At 38.8% G+C, this 19822-nt stretch overlaps 2 protein-coding genes across 2 annotated transcripts in view; both read left to right on the forward strand.

Annotated features, from left to right (window-relative positions):
* LOC117923148 (cellulose synthase A catalytic subunit 8 [UDP-forming]) overlaps nt 1-15432 on the forward strand; it is a 31405-nt gene extending 15973 nt beyond the window's left edge. The window contains exons 6-25 of the mRNA XM_034841389.1: nt 2235-2291; nt 2472-2514; nt 5348-5425; nt 6552-6873; nt 6944-7097; nt 7200-7288; nt 7447-7518; nt 8537-8751; nt 9499-9578; nt 9695-9746; nt 9845-9986; nt 10768-11034; nt 11383-11728; nt 11828-11965; nt 12564-12689; nt 12792-13004; nt 13262-13529; nt 13619-13818; nt 14075-14428; nt 14620-15432. Of these exons, the coding sequence (XP_034697280.1) occupies nt 2235-2291; nt 2472-2514; nt 5348-5425; nt 6552-6873; nt 6944-7097; nt 7200-7288; nt 7447-7518; nt 8537-8751; nt 9499-9578; nt 9695-9746; nt 9845-9986; nt 10768-11034; nt 11383-11728; nt 11828-11965; nt 12564-12689; nt 12792-13004; nt 13262-13529; nt 13619-13818; nt 14075-14428; nt 14620-15207 (3804 nt within the window). The 3' untranslated portion in view covers nt 15208-15432. The remainder of the gene's footprint in view (nt 1-2234; nt 2292-2471; nt 2515-5347; nt 5426-6551; nt 6874-6943; nt 7098-7199; nt 7289-7446; nt 7519-8536; nt 8752-9498; nt 9579-9694; nt 9747-9844; nt 9987-10767; nt 11035-11382; nt 11729-11827; nt 11966-12563; nt 12690-12791; nt 13005-13261; nt 13530-13618; nt 13819-14074; nt 14429-14619) is intronic.
* A 1996-nt stretch (nt 15433-17428) lies between these two features.
* On the forward strand, nt 17429-19185 carry LOC117923459 (receptor-like protein 51). The gene has a single exon (XM_034841749.1). It carries the CDS (start codon nt 17486-17488, stop codon nt 18806-18808), a length of 1323 nt encoding a protein of 440 aa, XP_034697640.1. The 5' UTR covers nt 17429-17485; the 3' UTR covers nt 18809-19185.
* Nucleotides 19186-19822: the final 637 nt, after the last annotated feature.

A 19822-nucleotide genomic window follows, 5' to 3' on the forward strand; every position in this document is an offset into this window, starting at 1 on the left:
GAAGCAGGGCTCATCTTCCCACCATAGTTGCAAAGCAAAACATGAGGTTCCAGCAACCACCTGCAGCGAACTTGGTGTTGCCATCCTCTGGTTTCGACGAGGACTCTGGCCCACTTGAGGTTCCGACGATCAGCAGTGTTTTCGTCCACGGCCACGAACCTCCCACAAGAGTCTCCAAATTTCTTGAAGAGACTTCTGCCCCAGAGGTGCAGAGGAAGACCTAAGATTCTGACCCATACGAGGCGCACTTCCCCTCTAACTCCCTCAAGGCATCCCACGGATGGTTTCCATTTTTCTAGGCAGAAGCTTCTACCTCTGAAGCATCTCGACCCTGAGTTAAACACTCTCTCTGCTTCGTCCTCAAATTCAAACTCCAGAAGCAAGAGATTTGCTCTCATATTTGACATCCAAAGATTCCCTTCCAAGAACCATGAGTTCTTCGCCCACGACCCGAAAGCAACAGGGTCCGGAAGACGATCAGAGTCACCTTCCCAAGAGCCCACGAGGCATTTGCCCAACAATTCCTTGTTCCTGTCCAGAGTTTCTTTCTCCATTTCTAGCCAGATGGCATCGCGAGGCGCGGGGCAATCCCTAGGGGGAGATGTGTCTCTGACTACACTACTGCTGGGTGAAACCTGAGAAGGTAAGAGGTTTTTCAGCAGGGCTCCTTTCCATTGAAGGGGAGAGACTCCCAAACTTCTCAGTTTGCTAGCGAGAATTTTCCAGCCTCCTACAAATCCTCTCCCTTCAGGAAAAGCCAATGAAAATCTTTTGTTCCCCGCGTCTCTTACAATGCAAAACAAGAATCTCCCTGCTCTATTATTCCGGATCTCCAGGCTGTATTCTCTATCTCCTTCCGACCATAGCTTCCTGAAGGGGATTCTTTCCTTTAGCCCACAACATGCCTCAACCCCTTCAAGCAGCAGAGCTAAACTTTTCCCTCCAAATTTGACCCATGAAGAAAACTTAGGGCCTCTTTCACAGATCTTACCGCTCACTTTTCCTTTGTGTTCTTCTATGCTAATCTCAAAAGTCTTCAACTCCACACCAAACCAGCACCTACCAACAGGGGATGCTACCGGCATTGTTCATCTAAGGATTCTACATCTCATATAGTATTTACTATTTGGAAACTGGAAGTTTTCCTGGCAGCAGTCAATGCATCTTCTTCAGCAAGAAGCAAATACCAGTAACCATAGTTAGCTTGCCCAAAAGGACTTTTTTGGTGGCAAAAATCAGAAAAAATAATGAATTGGCACATGAAAATGCATAGATATTTCACCTATTGATTTTCTTGTCAAAAAAAGAAAAAAGAGAGAGAAGACTTTTACACAGCACTGTCACTGTCACACTGGTGATACATTGAACGGAGAATTATCAGGATATTGTCTTATAGAATCTATTATCATCTGCCCATGTCATCTTCCACATTAAAGGGAAACTAATTAATTTTAGTTTTAGAATATCTGAAAGAACGTGGATGGTTTGCAGTTTAGTTAAAGCTTAAAAACTTGGAGTTTGTAAGTTTAAACTTGTAGCTAAGAGGTAAATGAACATGTCATGCATTATAACCTATATTGATTAAACAGAGGTGTATTGTTTTACTTCCAAAGCTACACGATTTCTTACTGGTAGTAAAAACATTAAAGAAGTTCATGATTTCTTGCTGAGATCATGGAGATTTGTACATTGCATATGAATACATTGAATGAAATGTCATTTTGTGGCACTTATATAATCTATACTCACATTTAAAGTGTTCAATATAAAGGATTAAATTTTTTATGCTTAATTTTGTATGGAAATGATCATTGATTATCACATCTCTTGTTTTTGAAGTTTTAGGTGTGTTTGTATATATATATATATATATTTTCTTTCAATTTCACTAAAACATTTTAGTGTATCTTAAAAACATGATAGGGTACAGTAAAAATTTGAAAAGATAGTGATACATGATTTGATAGCTAAGTGGATATAACTCCTCTTGAGCCACACCACCATGCAATCATCTTATTTCTTGTTTGGTCTTATTGTCAACTAAGTAAAGAGTTTTCCTTGGTAATTTTCAACATTATGCTCTCTCACTCTTATAATTTTCAGCATTATGCTCTCTCTCTCTCTCTCTCTTGCATATATCATTAATTTTAAGTTACTTAAACTAGAAGAAACCAGAGTTTCCGGTAGTGCTACTACTTCTGTGATTCAACAACTTACTGTGGTCTTAATGACAGATAATTGACATTCGCCAGAAATGCCTATTTAAAACATTAAGATCTGGACATACAAGTGTATCCTTTCTCATTAACTGGGGTACTTTCTCTTTTGCAGAGCTTCAATATGTTCAATGAAACTTACATATTTTTTTTTTTAAAGAAAAAATGTAGTAGTATATCGTACATTAGTTTTGAATGGTCTTTCTATCCTAAGACATTGTTTTCATATTGTTCCTCCTTAACCATATATTATAGATTTGTAGCAGCGTGCAATTCCTTCCTTGGAGACCTTGGGAAGGTATTTCTTTTAATTTGCAGTAATGTATTTCTTTAATAGTAAATCTCTCATTGGAGATCTTGGGAAGTTATTTCTTTAATCTATAGTAACTCTTTCTCTCTCTCTCTCTCTCTCTCTCTGTATACATATACACACCAAACACTCTCACAAGTGACTGGTATTTGCCTTGTTGGATCATGGAGTTTAAATGCACCAAATCAGTATAATGTAGGGATCTCTGACTTGTTTAATTGGCATATGAATAAAACATGGAATTCTAGAGATCTTAAACAAGGTTGTCCACTTTCCACATGTCTATTCAGAAACCTTAGACAAGGCTGTCCTTTCTACATGCCCATTCATCATTCTCCAGAAATCCTGGGCTAATTTGACTCAGTCTGATCAGAGGTTTGGAGGGGACATGATGTCTCTTGGTCTCATACTTTTGATGTCCCAAAAGAAACATAGTTCGTACGTAGTTCTGGCTGGAAATGCTGAGAAAACATAAGATTGCATGGCTCATATCATCCAATCAAAATGTATTTTTTTGATAAGTAAGTGAATTTCATTAAAGAAAAAGGGGGGAAAGAGACACTAAAATAGCGACTCTAAGTATACAAAACCTATACACCCGCCATCAAAGGCCAAAAGACAAAAAGCCTATTGCCACAAGCCTACTTAGATCCCAACCAATCAATAAAGTTAACTATAGTTAGAGGGCAATCGTCTATGAACAATTTAGCCTCAGCCCATAACGTAAGAATAAAACATTGTTTCAATCTCTGAATTGATACCGACTCATCCTTGAAAGCCAATCGATTCCTCTCCTTCCAAACCGTCCAAAAAATATGAAGAAGAGCAGCTCTCCACACCTTCTTGCGATTTTTGCCCATGAAAAAACCATTCCAACTCAGAAGGGTCTCTTTAACTGAAAAGGGCAAAACCCAAGACACCCCAAATAAGGCAAAGAGAAGATCCCATAATGCCCTCGTCCTGGGACAATGAAGAAGGAGATGGTTTATGGTCTCCTCTTTCTCAAGACACATAAAACATCTATTCGCCAAGGCCCATCCTCTTTTCTGGACTAGATCCAATGTTAAAGCTTTGCCCCACGTGGCCTCCCATGCGAAGAAACTAATCTTGGGCTGCACATTTGCATTCCAAATAAAGCTTGAAGGAAACAAAGATGAACCACCATCTTCAAGAGCTATATAAAGAGACTTGACTGAGAATTTACTGCTCTTGGTTTCAGTCCAAGATACCATATCCTCCACATCCTCAATAACTCTTTTACTCTGACTCCTCTCCATAAATCTTTCTGCCTCCTCAACCTCCCAGTCATTGAACGCTCTTAAAAAACAGGGGTTCCAACCCCCCCAACCCCCCTCAGCTAAGGGATCCCATATATTTGCCACCCACGCTTCCTTCTCAACCGTCAAAGCAAAAAGAGAGGGGAAGGTCATACATAGAGGAGACTCCCCACACCATCTATCCCTCCAGAAGCTCACCCTTCTTCCATTACCAACTGTGAAAGCCATCCTATCACTCACCAACTTCCAATCCGCCCTAATTCCTTTCCACAAACCCAAACCATGAGCCTCTCTCACTTCCCGCGAGCACCATCCCCCTCTAGCTTCTCCATACTTCCCTCTAATCACTTGATTCCACAAAGCCTCTCTCTCATTTGCGAAACGCCAATTCCATTTAGCAAGAAGAGTCTTGTTAAGGAGGGATAGCTCATCCAATCAAAATGTATGAGCTTCTTTATTATCCTATATGGTTCCCATTTACTGAAGTTGCAGACTTACTGGAGTCTATCAGTGGTAAGGTATAGTCCAGAATCCGTTACATTATAACCGTAAAATTATTATTCTTAATACTACTGCCTGCGATTAGACCCTCTCAGACACCATATTTATTTCAAGCACTATAGCACAGGCTCAGAGCACGACGCTTTATCCCAACTTTTTGTGGTTTTCTAATCTTATTCCCTTAATTCTACTCTGTCAACATCCTCAGAAGATTGTAAAATATGTGATGGAGTGATGTACTAATTCACCATCCAAAAGATGGGAAGGAATGATTAGTGAATGATATCAATGCTTAACTAATGCTTTTTCTTCCTTTTGTTTTCCATTTTGTATCACTTATGGACGTGCATAACCCGGTGTGTTTTCTATGTCACCAATGTTGATTTTGCCCCATATCAGCCTGTGAGCATATTCAGAAGAGTTTAATATATGTCAATGGAACCTTGAAGCACTGAAATGGTTCTCAATGAAAAAGAGAAGGAAATAAAAGAGTAATTAACTAAAACAGTGCTCAAGTAATACACTCACTGCAATCTTATATTCATGGATTGCATAATTCAACCTATGGAAAGACATTGGAGTTGCCAGCACTACTCTGTACCACAACTCTAGCCTCTAGATGTTTTCATAATAGTGTATCACATTCATACATAAATGAAGAAAGGAACCTAATTTCTGTCCCAAAAAAAAAATAAAAAATGAAAGGAGTAATGAACTAGATCAACACTCAATTCTTAATTTACACAATCTTTCTACATTGTCTGTGGACAGGACCACATTAACTATAAATGTGGAAGCTGCTGTATAATGGTGTTATTTCATTGAGTTTGCTACACAACATTGTGCAATTGTGCATGGAATGTCATGCTCAAGTTGGCTTGTTGCTTGTGGATGTATTTTAAAAGCCTGTTACCAAATTATGGTATTATGCAAAATCTGCTACATGATTACATATTATGATTGCTGCAATTTCTTACATCATGCACCTGAACTTGTGATATCTTTTTTGACTAGCATTTTGTGTTTGGGAAACATTTTGTCAGTCATTACTGGTGGTCTTGATTCAAAGCTTGTAATGTGGGACTTCTCCAAGGGACGGCCATACAAAATTGTGGACTTTGGTATTTATGTTTTATACTGTTAATCTTCTATGTATACTCTCTTGCCCTTCACAACTCTTGGATGAACTGATCAAACTAGATGGGCTTCAGAAAAATTAAATCTGAGGTGGTAGCATGGGAACATGGATTCTCTGTCAACATTAGCATAAATTGTTTGTAGTAAAGTGTGTGGAAACAAAAAAAAAAAACTGATGAGGCTGTGGAAGTTGTTTTCCATGATATTTCTTTGGCACAGTTTCACATGTTCCAGGAACAGGAATGTGGAAAGTGGGTTTCTCAAAAATGGGTGGTTGATAACTAATAGTTTGGCCCTTGGTATTTGGGTGATGCACTCATGCTTTTTCTATAAAAATTCTCACTCATACGGTTAAGAACTTAGATTCATTTGATGCACATTTTGTTGATAACTTGCCCAATGGTAGCCCTGCATATGCATCCTCCTTATTGATGACTTGGCTTTCCCTTCATATAGAAATCCTATTGTGGAAGGAGAGGCCTTGAGCATTATAAAATGAAAACACCTCTCATCATATGATAGATATTGCCATCTAATATTTTGTGTTTTTATGCATGTATCATCACATTTCATAAGCAAGGTTTCATCTTTTATGGTCCCCTTCCTTCAGGCTACATTTGGTACTCAGGAGAAGTGGGTCCAGGAATGGTAGTGGTGTACTCCTAGAGATTCTTGTATTCAGTACACAAGAAAGTTATTACTTCATTAAAAGCTACTTCTATATGTGGTTCTTTAATATGAAAAAAAAAATAAAGACTTATCATTTTTTGTCAACGCTTTCCGGGAAATAACAAAAGGCTATACCTGCCTTTTTCAATTCTCTCTGTGTTACTTCAATAACATGATATAATTTCACAAATATTAATAATGAATGAATCCCATGAGGCCTGGCTCAGGTAGCAACAGATCGGGGTGGGGATGGCTAGCTGCTAGGTTTGATCCATTTGCTCTTGTATGGTGTCACTAGCCATGAACTAAGCGCTGATGTTTGATGCCATTGTTTTGCTCCTGATGGTTTCATTTTCTGTAAACTCAAATGGGTTCTTATTGTAGTTCTTATGCTTTGAAAGAAATCATTCGAGAAGTCTTACCATCTTCTCTTCACTGCAGGAATGCCTGACATGGAAAATAGTAGTAGCGCAGGACAATGTCTGAATCCTGCTTTTGTTCATGCAATAGCAGTTCCTGAAGTTGATATGTTGGAGAAATCAGGCAAAATATGTGTTGTAGCTAGGGGTGATGGTGTTGTAGATGTGATCAATATTGAATCAGAACTTGCTGCTGCTCAGTCAAAAACTTCCCCGAAACCGCAGAGAGGATCAAAATCAAAAGGCAGTGTCTCAACTGTTGCAGAAACTCTAAATCAAAATGGAAGGAGGAGGTTGCATTTGGATTACAGTTTGGGAGGCCATACTGCTTCTGTATCTTGTGTGTAAGTAACTTTGTAGCTTGTAGTTCTGTGGAACCAAGTTCACTTACTAAAGTTAGCACAAATGATTCAGGGCATTTGCGTTGTTTGGCGAGAGAGGGAAGTCTATAATTTCAGGTGGGAATGATAAAACAGTGAAGGTCTGGGATTGTTCCAGATACCTTGATGCTGGGCAACCTAGCAGCAGCAATGATGTTCTGCATTTGAACATCAATTTGAGCAAGAAAGTGAGTCCCATTGCATTTCCTGGGCAATGTCCTGCTTGTCCATTTTTTTTTTCCTCTCAGTTGCATTTCAAGTTTCTTATCTAGAACTTCTCACTTTGGCAGGTCAATTGGCTCTGCACAACTCCAGCTGATTCAGAAAACCTTGTCGTATGTGACACAACCAAAGTAGTAAAGGTTCATACCGTTTCATAGCTTATTCAGAAGCCTGGTCAAGTAAAGGTTTATACCGTTTCATAGCTTATTCAGAAGCCTGCGCCGTGGATTGTCATTAATGGAAAGCATGCCCTATCCCTGGCATGGTAGCAAGTGGCTTTCTGTCTCTATCAGTTTTGAACATATGGTCGGCTAGTTTGTCTGATCACAGATTGTATATTGAGAAGATTTATGGTTCCAAGCATGTGGAGCCCATAATAGTATTGAGGCATTTTAGGACAAAATTTTCCTAGAATTAGGTGGAAGATGGCCAATTTTGTGTAATACACACAGTAGTTGAGTTGAGACAACTTTTTGAAATTCATGCTTCAAACTGGAATCATGTTGTATTGTTTGGCATAATGGGAAGAGCTGTCAAGTTGCCATTCTTAATCCAGCATATCTTTTAGATGGCGAAGAGACTATTCATACTGCTTAAACTAATTTAATAACTATAAAGTTCACAAAATGATGCGCAATGCAATCCAGGACAATGATATCACGATCCATTTGTTAACAAATATTTTTCTTTGAGTGAAACCAGTGAATAATTTCAATCCAGGGACATGCAAAATGAATTGTGAAGAGAATTATGTATCAGAAGACACTTGGGCATTTTAATTCCTGTTAAAAGCTGCTAGAACTTATCAATGTTCTGATGGCTTAAATTTGAAGGCATCTGTGTTTCCTCCTTGAATACTTCGAATTTTACCTAAGAAATCTGCAGACAGCACTTAAATGATGCAACTCCATGTTGCATTCAATAAAGGTGGGTCAGGTTTCTCAATCCAAAACTCTGAAGAACCACATAGCTTGTTTTGCAAATTTACATTACTGCATCTTTGCCCACGCCAGCAACCTCCTCCTGAATATCATTAGGGGAAACAAAAGAAAGGTAAATAAATAAATGAACTTCCATTTGGGTCGTGGGTCAAGTCCAGTCACGACACTCAGACAAGGGCACAAGATTGGTTAGTTAAGATGTGCCCCGCCCAACCGCAACCTTCCTTAGAGCTCCCGCAAAATTTCAAATCTTTCCAAGCAAAGAAGAAAAAAAATGGACGTTGCTTCTCATCTCTCTCACTCTCTGGAAAAAATGACACCAACACCCCAACCTCCACCCCCCACCAACAACCACCCTCCATCCTTCCTCACCTCTACTAAGTTGCTTTCACCAGCCTCTTCCCTCTCTCATGGATTTGGGTATTCCCATATAACATTGGACCACACTAGCAGGGCTGAGGAAGAGCGGGAGTTTCTCAGGAGAGGGGAAGTGATATCAAAATGATGCAATCTGGGGTTCCACCCTGCACCACCTGTGGTGAACCTGTGGGGTTTGATTCAAATGGGGAGGTGTTTGTGGCATGTCATGAGTGCAATTTCCCTGTTTGCAAGTCTTGTTTGGACTATGAAATCAAGGAAGGGCGCAAGGTCTGCTTGCGCTGTAGCACTCCCTATGATGGTATTTCTCTTACTTAAATTTCTTTATTTTAAGTTTATGGATTCGTTTTTCTGTACGTGGGTTAGTTGTTTTGTGTTTCATACTTGCTTTATTCTTTCCAATTCTGGCATTTTATTGCTTAATATTGAAAATCTTGTTTAGTAATGCATTTATGTGACAAAATCATTTTGAAAAGCACAATCTCATGATAATCAACTCCCACATTTGAAATATTCTTTATAAACTTCGTTGCTCTGAGACAAATTGTGCAGTATTTTGAACTGTTAAAATGTTTCTCACATAATGAATAGAGGCAGAATTCATATTTCCTTTTCTGCTATGCTGCTGTTTCCTGGGAATCACAATTTTGGAACATTTGTTTTGTGTTCCATTTGGCCCTCTGATGCATGGTTTAATTCCTGGAAAGAATCAGAGAAGAGAAAAAAAGTGATTCAGAATGCCTTTTCCTTATACTTTTCCTTCTTTCAGATGAAGTATAAGAGAATATTAAGGGAGAAAATAACATGCTTGAAAATTTTCCCTCATATCTCCTGTCTTTCATATATTTTCTCTCATAAGATAAAGAATGTGATAATATTAGAATTTGAAACAATGCCTTGTAGGCAGATAGGATAATTACTTGAAAGAATCCCAAAGAGTAAGCCACTTTGATCTTCACTGATATGTGCTTCCTCCTTTTTGATAAGCTCTGTTGTGGCTCTCATAATTTAGTATCCCAAGTTAAATGTTTGGCTGTGAATTCTCCAGAGAGCTCAACAATGGCTGATGTTGAGACAAATCAATCCAGCAACCATTCCACCATGGCTGCGCACCTCAATGATGCTCAGGTATGAATGCACATTTGGTTATTGTTTTTCTTGCTATTGGTTGAACAGTCACCCTGTTTATATTTAAAGCTTCCGAACATTTGGATGAAACAATTTTCTATCATTGTGTTGTTTAGGGTGTTGGAATGCATACTAGACATGTCAGTACCGTGTCGACAGTGGATAGTGGTGCGTAAATATTGATTTCTTTTATCATAATTAATCTGGTCTGTTTGTAACCATTTCTCCAGAATAGTTGCTGACTTATATTTTCTGTTTTTTTGAAGAACTAAATGATGATTCTGGGAATCCAATATGGAAGAATAGGGTGGAGAGTTGGAAGGACAAAAAGAGCAAGAAGAAAAAGGCTACCAGTAAGGCTAAACATGAAGCTGAAATTCCATCTGAGCAGCAAATGGAAGAAAAGCAGTAAGTATAATGAGCATTCAGATGATTCTAAAACAGCTCATGAGAGTACACACACTGCACAATGATTTTGTAGATCACTTGAAAAAATGACTTCAAGGGGTTGGATGTGTATTTGTTCCCAGTGGTACAAAATGAAATTCTAAAAGGATCTCTCTAATGGGGTATGGCAGACATGCTTCTCCAAAAAAAAATTTCTCTGTTCATGCATTACCTGAAGATGCTTATAACATAAGACATTTACTTCACATGCTTATGTGTTTATCTTTTCACTAGGTTACCATGTGCATCAAAGAAAAAAATATTTTGTCAGGGCATTGATAAATCAAATGTAGTTGATAAGTGGTTTCTATATATTGAGATAGTATTCAGTTCTCACTAAACACAGTCATATGGTATTTCAAATATGAAATCAGGGAAAAGAACTATTCAAGTTCAAATTTCTCAAGCAATTTTAGATTAGACTGAAATCTATGGGTTGGCTTCTTCTGTATTTGAAATTTTGTGTAATTGTCATTTTGTTAATGATTCTGTAGGCTTTATGCAGAGATCAAACAGGATTTTTAATCAGGAGATTCAATATACTATTCCTCCATTTCTGTATTAAATACTAGTAGTTCATTTGTTTTGAGGCAGTGTCAATTTAATCCTCAACAGGAAAACTGAATTGATTCTGTTCATTTGTGAATCTTGATATTTTGGGGTCAAATACCAATAGTTCACTGAATCTTGCTTTAATGCGACTAAATCAATGTGCCAGTAAGATAAGTTGATTTCTGTGCAGGTCTGCAGATGCTGCACAGCCACTTTCGACAGTAGTTCCACTTCCACGTAACAAGCTCACACCATACAGAGGTGTGATTATTATGCGATTGATCATTCTGGCGCTTTTCTTCCATTATAGAATAACAAATCCTGTTGATAGTGCTTATGGTCTGTGGCTCACATCTATAATTTGTGAGATCTGGTTTGCTGTTTCTTGGGTGTTGGATCAGTTCCCTAAATGGACTCCCATTAACAGGGAGACATTTATTGACAGGCTATCTGCAAGGTACAAATCTTTAACTGCTAGCTTACAAATATATTGTTAAAGATGTCAAAAATAGGAGCTTGTGTTTTCTAAAATTGTTAAATAATTTAACAAGGTTGTTTGATGTACCTGACTGTTTACTTTATAGGTATATAAAACCAGACTTTTTCATGGTTTTTTTAATTATTTTCTCTGAGTATTTTGGAAAAGGGAGAATATGAAAATATACCACATATCTTGATTCTTGAATAACCAGTAATCAAGAATGGTCAAATACAAATGATCAAAGTTAACGAACTGAACTGTAGAAGTTAGGCGAGGTTAATATTGGTTGTGTATATGAGATGGCCATTTTCAATGCCATGGCAGGTATGAAAGAGAGGGCGAACCCTCAGAGCTTGCTGCTGTGGACTTCTTTGTGAGTACAGTGGATCCGCTAAAAGAACCGCCATTGATCACTGCCAATACTGTCCTTTCAATCCTTGCTGTGGACTACCCTGTTGACAAAGTCTCCTGCTATGTGTCTGATGATGGCTCTGCCATGCTTTCATTTGAATCTCTTGTTGAAACAGCTGATTTTGCAAGGAAGTGGGTTCCATTCTGTAAAAAGTTTTCAATTGAACCACGCGCACCTGAGTTTTACTTCTCACAGAGAATTGACTACCTGAAGGATAAAATCCAACCTTCTTTTGTGAAAGAACGTAGAGCAATGAAAGTAAGCATCTGAAGCTTTCTTTATTTCATATCTAATTTTTGTAAGTGCTTAAATTTTTAATGATTTTCTGCTGCTAACCATCTTTTAATTGTCTTACAGAGAGATTATGAAGAGTTCAAAGTGCGGGTGAATGCATTAGTGGCAAAGGCTCAGAAAACACCAGAGGAGGGCTGGACTATGCAAGATGGAACATCTTGGCCTGGAAATAATCCACGTGACCACCCTGGCATGATTCAGGTTAAATGATCAACTGATTAATTATTTATTCATTTTCAGAGTTGCTACAAAGTATTTTCCCTGTTTCTTCAGAGGTTATGTTGAAATTTAGATGGAACAAATGCACCTTCCAGTTTGAATTAGATCATCTTTTCATTCTCTAACTAGGTCCATCTTTACAAATTCTATGACTATTTTGCCAAATTTGAATTAAGTTACATTCAGCTATAAGCTGTTTGCAGTCTAAGCATGCAGTTAACTTGAAAATCCAAGTTTTGAAATATCTGTCACTTGAGGAAAGATTTAGAATCTGACATAGCAATACCTTCTGCTGAATGTAAAATCATTAATGTTTGGATTCAAAACACTACACTATTAACTATCGACTTCTTTGGCATTTTCATGGAAATTATAGAAAATTTTTATTTTCTGTATTTTTCTACAGATTTCATATCCATTATGAAAAAGAATTATTCTTTTTCATATTTGTGCAGCCACCTTCTCTTCCTCTCTTTTAAAGTGCTGCCTAGTTATCAACTATAGTTTCTTTAGAGAATCCTATCTTATAACATGTTTTAAGAACACATTTTGATGTATGGTTTTTTCATCACTCTTTCAGGTTTTTCTTGGACATAGTGGTGCTCATGATATAGAGGGAAATGAACTTCCTCGGCTTGTGTATGTCTCAAGAGAGAAGAGACCTGGCTACCAACACCACAAAAAGGCTGGTGCTGAAAATGCTCTGGTACATCTACTATGCTTATTATCCAAGACAAGCAATATTGGAAATGAATTGATTATTTTATGTAGCAAGTTGCATTATACTTCAATGGTTTGTTTTGGGCAGGTGAGGGTATCTGCAGTGCTCACAAATGCTCCCTTCATTCTTAACCTTGATTGTGATCACTATGTAAACAACAGCAAGGCAGTTCGTGAGGCAATGTGTTTCTTGATGGACCCACAAGTTGGACAAGATGTATGCTATGTCCAGTTCCCTCAGAGGTTCGATGGCATTGATCGCAGTGATCGATATGCCAATCGCAACACGGTCTTCTTTGATGTAAGCTTAAAGCAGCCATAATATGAGTATTTCGATTGGTTTGTATAATCATCATTAGGACTTCATAACAGTTAGGAAGGGTGAAATTTGACATCTGCCAGCCATGAAGAAGATCAAATGACATTCCTAAATTAAAAATTAACATATTAATTTTTTGTTAACACATTACAAAAAGAGGGAACAAATAGAAACAGCAAAGATGATCAGAAGAGGATTTATTGTAGGCCTCTTGACAATTCTTTAATTATTACTTTCAGGTGAATATGAAAGGACTGGATGGCATTCAAGGACCAGTTTATGTGGGAACAGGTTGTGTTTTCAATAGGCAAGCACTATATGGCTATGGCCCTCCAAATCTGCCCAATTTACCAAAGGCTTCTTCATCATCATCATCATGCTCATGGTGTGGCTGTTGTTCCTGTTGCTGCCCCTCCAAGAAGCCCTCTAAAGATCTCTCAGAGGTTTATCGAGACTCCAAGAGGGATGATCTAAATGCAGCCATCTTTAACCTCAAGGAGATTGATAGTAAGTCTGCTTTTTGACAAAACAAAGTACTAGAAAATAGTTAGCAGAGTTTTCACACCTTAAGCTATACTTGGATTTTCTCCTTGCAGATTATGACGAGCATGAGAGGTCACTGCTGATCTCCCAGATGAGCTTTGAGAAGACTTTTGGCTTATCTTCTGTGTTCATCGAGTCAACACTAATGGAGAATGGAGGAGTGCCCGAATCCGCCAACTCGCCTATACTGATCAAGGAAGCAATTCACGTCATTAGCTGTGGTTATGAAGAGAAGACAGAGTGGGGAAAAGAGGTGAGACTTCATTTACTTTTTCTCATGCTAGAATTTTATGCTAGTTTTGAAATTTTTAGAGCATACAAAGGTAGGAAACCAATCTCGATGTTAGCTTTTTCAATTGTTTTCTTGGTGGCCCCCCAATAATATCACTGCTTTTACCTCATTACATTTCTGCTCAAGCCTGATTGCCAAACAGAACCCGAATATATTCACTTCCACAGAATATCAACCAATTATTATGAATATTCAAATTTTAATGGTGCCTTGTCAGATTGGCTGGATATATGGGTCGGTCACTGAGGATATCTTAACGGGTTTCAAGATGCATTGCCGAGGATGGAGATCACTTTACTGTATGCCCTTAAGGCCTGCATTTAAAGGATCAGCACCCATCAATCTGTCTGATCGTCTTCACCAGGTTCTCCGATGGGCCCTCGGATCTGTGGAGATTTTCCTGAGTAGACACTGCCCTCTCTGGTATGGGTTTGGAGGAGGCCGCCTCAAATGGCTCCAAAGGATGGCATACATAAACACCATTGTTTACCCATTTACATCTCTCCCTCTCATAGCATACTGCTCCCTCCCTGCTATATGCCTTCTCACAGGGAAATTTATCATACCAACGGTAATTTCTTTCACTCTCCATCTTCAAGCCAGCTACGTCCCTCCCTCTTAAAGCTTCTAGTTTTCTTTTCTCTTCACTAAATTACACCATACAAAGAATTCAGATTCAGAATTAGCTTAGGACTTGCTTTTGAAGATCATTAATTAAACTTACGTAACTTACTTCTTCCTCTTCTTGGAAACTTGATTCAGCTTTCAAACCTAGCAAGCGTCTGGTTTCTTGGCCTCTTCATCTCCATCATTCTGACCAGTGTGCTTGAGCTTCGGTGGAGTGGTGTAAGCATAGAAGACTTGTGGCGTAATGAGCAGTTTTGGGTCATTGGAGGTGTCTCAGCCCACCTCTTCGCCGTCTTCCAAGGATTTCTGAAGATGGTAGCTGGCCTTGACACCAACTTCACTGTGACTGCAAAAGCTGCAGATGATGGAGAGTTCGGTGAGCTCTACATGATCAAGTGGACAACACTTCTCATCCCTCCAACAACCCTTCTCATCATCAACCTGGTGGGTGTTGTTGCTGGATTTTCCGACGCTCTGAACAGCGGGTATGAAGCCTGGGGGCCACTCTTCGGCAAGGTATTCTTTGCCTTCTGGGTGATTCTCCACCTCTACCCATTCCTCAAAGGTCTCATGGGTCGGCAGAACCGGACCCCCACCATAGTTGTCCTATGGTCAGTGCTGCTGGCCTCTGTCTTCTCCCTCGTTTGGGTGAAGATAAATCCTTTCGTGCAAAAAGTCGATAATTCAACCATCGCCCAGAGCTGCATTTCCATTGATTGTTAAACTACCATAAAACGCTGGAGTTTTGGATTAAGTAGGAGTCAGAGTCAGTTCCTTACTGAACTATAAGCCGTTTTCAAGCGAGTTTTTTCTTTCTCTCTTCTTCACAATTTGTATTGATCTTTCCTTGGGTGTTGAACAATAAGTTTGTAAAGCTTAAACAACTGCTTTTTGGCTCAACAGCAAGCGTTACTAATGTAAAAAAAAAAAAAGAAGAATTTGTGGTAATGTTCCTCCTACCTAAAATTTGAATGCTTACCCATTTCTGGTCTTAGATTTGCTTTTTCTTCGCATTGATTTCATGGAAATTCATTCAAACAGTTGGTTAAAACATCACTTTCATTTTATATGGCCTTGACTGCTTGAAGGGAATCATATTATGTATGGCAACATTAGCCCCCAACGCCCACGTTCATCACTACCAGCCCCCTAAATCTTACCCAAAATTGTGGCGTCATATAATAAATGTTCACGCAACTTTTCATAGGGTTATTCCCTAATTATAATGATTTTTCCTTTTCCATTCAGCTGCATCCACCTTTTCTTAAGTTAGATATCAAATTGCTTCATTCTCCATCTTACTTTAATGTATGCCACTTTTACAAGGACTTTCACTAAAATATACTTTTACTTTGTTTGGATTTTACTTACAGAAGTATTAATCTTGGTCTGTTGTCTTAAAAGTAGTGTTATTCCCTTTGGCCTTTTCTCTCCTACTAGAGAGAAGTAAAAAAAATTCCCAAACAAGTTTATAAGTGGACTGGCTGACTCTCACCATCACTCATATCCTCCTAAAGCAAATTTTTTAATACCATAGTGGGAGGGGTCTTACAGGGGTCCCATATATAATGCTAAATCATAAAACATCCCATGATTTTAAGTTCATATGATATTTTGGTGAATAGCTTTTCAATGAATTTTTTTTTTTTACTTCTTTATTAAATTCATCATATAATTAGGAGTGACAAGGTTGATATGATTCATTAAATTAATACGAATTTAGATTGAATTAAACTATTTTAATAATCATATTGATTAACCTGATCATAAATCTAACTTATTTAACTCGTATCTAACTTCTTTAAAATTAAACTCAATCTAATTATTAAAATTTGATCATTAAATAAACTGATGAATAGCATATAATATGTCTAATAATTATATCAGGTAAATATTTTTTACTTAATTATTATTTATATCGTACTTGAATTGATATATTCACTCGAGTGGATGAGTCTTAACAAAGCACAAACATGAGGAATTATCACTACTCATTCCCTACCCCATCCATTGTTAGGAGCACCACCCCCATGAAATAACTTAAGCTACACTAATTGGGCCTTTAATTTATGGTCATCAAGGAACGATAAATATTAAGCAACGTTTCATGCCTGTAAATTTCATTTGAAATATGGAATATATTCCATTATGGAGAAGATTACCCTTTCCAAACTATTGATCACACCCATCGTTATTTTGGGTAAATCTAAAATTGGACATGGATTAAAAAACAAAAGCCCACGGTAACAACCGCCCACGGTATGCATGTGGCGGTAGATTCTTAAGGGAATATGAATTCATTTTTGTGAAAAAGTCCTAAAATTTGGTGGTAAAAAGGTCCAAAACCCAACTCCCTATTATACCTTTCCCAGTGTTAAAAACTTTCGGAAACGTAGCAGGGGGGAAACCCCAAATCCCAATCCAGGTATATAGTATTCTGCCGTCACTCGCTCGCGCATCACTTAAACATACCCGCCGCTCTGATCGTCCATCCATCAATGGCGACAGCGCGTGTGAGTAGGTTACATGGTGGGGCGAGTTTGGGAAAATGTCAAAGAAATGGGTAAAAGGCGGGTGTTGCAATTAAGAAAGAGGGTCTCAAAGGCCGGGCCCAAAAGGAAATAATGAAAAAGGGGAGGCAGGAGCTGGAAACCACGCAAGCCCATTGCCCACCTCAACAAAACGTTGGATTATTTTTACTCTTTTTTAACGGGCAACGGATTTAAATGAGGCGTAGTAAGTTAATAACCTTGTGTTTTTGCCTAATTACGGTGTTAACCTCATCAAACCCACCCGATCACAGGGAAAGAGAAGCATATATTTGTGAAAACTCCTAGCATGAATTAATATAGAAACATCCAAATGTAGATTGTGTGGTTATGAGACAAATTCAAGGGTATATAAGTAAATCCAAGTAGAGCTCAACTCACCTCCCCTAAATCTAATCCCCTGCTGCTCCCCAGTCATCAGTTCAGTTGGGTCGTGAGCAGTGGGTGAAACAATGGATCCACATCCATCCCCGTTCTCGTACTTCGTGACTCTGCTCTATCTTCTCCTCTTCTCCGCAACCCTCACCTCCTCTCTCTCACCTCCCATTTCCCCTACTAAATCACCTTCAGCTCCATCGCCATTGCCCTCTGCGTCTTCTTCTTCTCCATCTTCATCTAGTACCCTTGATCCGAAGCAGTTGAGAGCCCTCCAATCTCTCAACATTCCAACCTCCAAGGACCCATGTGCTCAGCCCTCCTTCCACAATGCCACTCTCTGCGACTCCTCCAAGCCGTTCCGCCACCTCCTCTCTCTCCGCCTTGTCAACTGCTCAGACGACGTCGCCTTGTCCAGCACGGCCCTCAAGTCCCTCTCCACTCTGCAGGACTTGGAGTTCATCAACTGCCCCGTTGCCGCCGTCCACTTCCCCTCCGATCTCCTCTCCAGCCTCCGCTCCCTCACCTGCATCAGAAGCCTCCGGCGGCTCACCGGCGTTTGGCTCTCGCGCTTTCAGAATCTCACTGATCTCACTGTCTCCAACGTCCAGGTCAATGCTAGTGGTCCTTTCGTCATTCTTAACAGCATGAAGAAGCTCAGGTCAGTCACTATTTCGCACACCAACCTTACTGGGTATCTCCCCAAACACTGGCATTTGAACATTACCCACATTGATCTTTCCGGCAATCAGCTCATAGGAAAGATACCTAGTGCCGTAACTCTGCTAGAAAACCTTCAGTTGTTGAATCTTTCCTCCAATTCCCTTACCGGTGAAATCCCCTCTACATTGGGGGACTTGTTATCGCTTCAAAACATGTCCTTGGCGTCAAATTCCTTGTCTGGACCCATCCCTGAATCCATGGCTGCAATGCCCTCTTTGGTTCACATTGATCTGAGCTTCAATCAGTTTAATGGGACGATCCCAGATTACATCACGAAGATGAAGGGATTGAAGTATTTGAATCTCGAGAACAATAACTTCAATGGGGTAATGCCATTCAATGTATCATTCATAAAGAAACTGGTTGTGTTCAAGGTGGGTGGGAACAACAATCTATGTTACAATCATTCTCTCATATCATCCAAGATGAAGCTTGGGATTGCTCCATGTGATAAGCATGGATTGCCGATTTCACCTCCCCCTGCCAAATCGGATTCTTCAGCAGATGAAAGTGGAAGCAGCGATGATTCCGATTATGATGACAGTGAAGACGATTCTAGTCACAAAGAGGGACATCATCATGGACCAAATAAGGTAGTTCTCGGAGTGGCAATTGGGCTTTCATCTATAGTCTTTCTCATCGTTTTCTTAATTCTTCTCTCAAAATGGTGTGGATGAAGAAAAGAGTTGTAGGTTGATTTAGCTTAGAGAAAAATGGTGGTTAGGTATGAGTTCTGTTCAATTTATTATACATAAGAAGAGTAGTGAGAGATATCATTGAATTGGTGTGATTCTTTTTACTGCTATGATCATTTTGGTGGGGAAGACAACAGTGGTTTCCATTTTCTGGTAGTGGGTGTGTATGATTAGAAGCCATAGAGGGGAAAAGTGGTTGATTGTGTTCCCCTGAAATATGTATTTTTTTCTTGAGCTACAAGGCTTTCCTTTTTTTAACACCATTCACAGATTCAGCCTCTCTCTCTTCATTGTATGTGCTTTTTTAATATTATTTTGTTTCTTCTTTACACCTTCACAATGCAAAAACTTCGTAGCAAGTTCAGAGAGTTCTTTCATAAATTCAATGACTTACTTATTTTGGTAGGTTCAAATGCCCCACTGCATCTGCAATTTAACACATTACTAAGCTTGATATTTCTCAATATACGGGACTAGACACTATATATGAAAAATAAATAAGAGTGTAAGAGGAGATAAACTGATTTTTGTCAAAGCCAGCCTCTATCTTTCTCTCCTTACTACTTACTGCCCTAACTACCAATTTGGAATGCCCTAATAGAGAATGGGAATGGGCAATAAATTCCATTCTCGTCCATTAACTTATATTTGGATTGTTTTTTAAAACGAGAATAGGAATAAAAACTTCTTTGTCATGGAAACTAAATCTCACTCTTTCTAGGATTTTGATTTTTCTTTTTTACATGGTATTACGATTCACTTTCATTCCCATCTTATTTGCATTCATATTCCCACATATCAAAGTTACCCCGAGTTTGGAAAACAAAAGAAAAAAAAACAATCAAGAAAGAAGATTTTAAATTATATTGAGGCTTAGATTTCACAAGAGCACACCTGATTCTTGACATGGTATTTGGACCATGAAATATTGCCCTCTTCTAAGATTTTGACCATTACTGGTTTTGGCATTGGTATGGTTGCCCATTCCAGCTTTCC

Source organism: Vitis riparia, chromosome 10, assembly GCF_004353265.1.
Source record: "Vitis riparia cultivar Riparia Gloire de Montpellier isolate 1030 chromosome 10, EGFV_Vit.rip_1.0, whole genome shotgun sequence".
Lineage (NCBI taxonomy): Eukaryota > Viridiplantae > Streptophyta > Magnoliopsida > Vitales > Vitaceae > Vitis > Vitis riparia.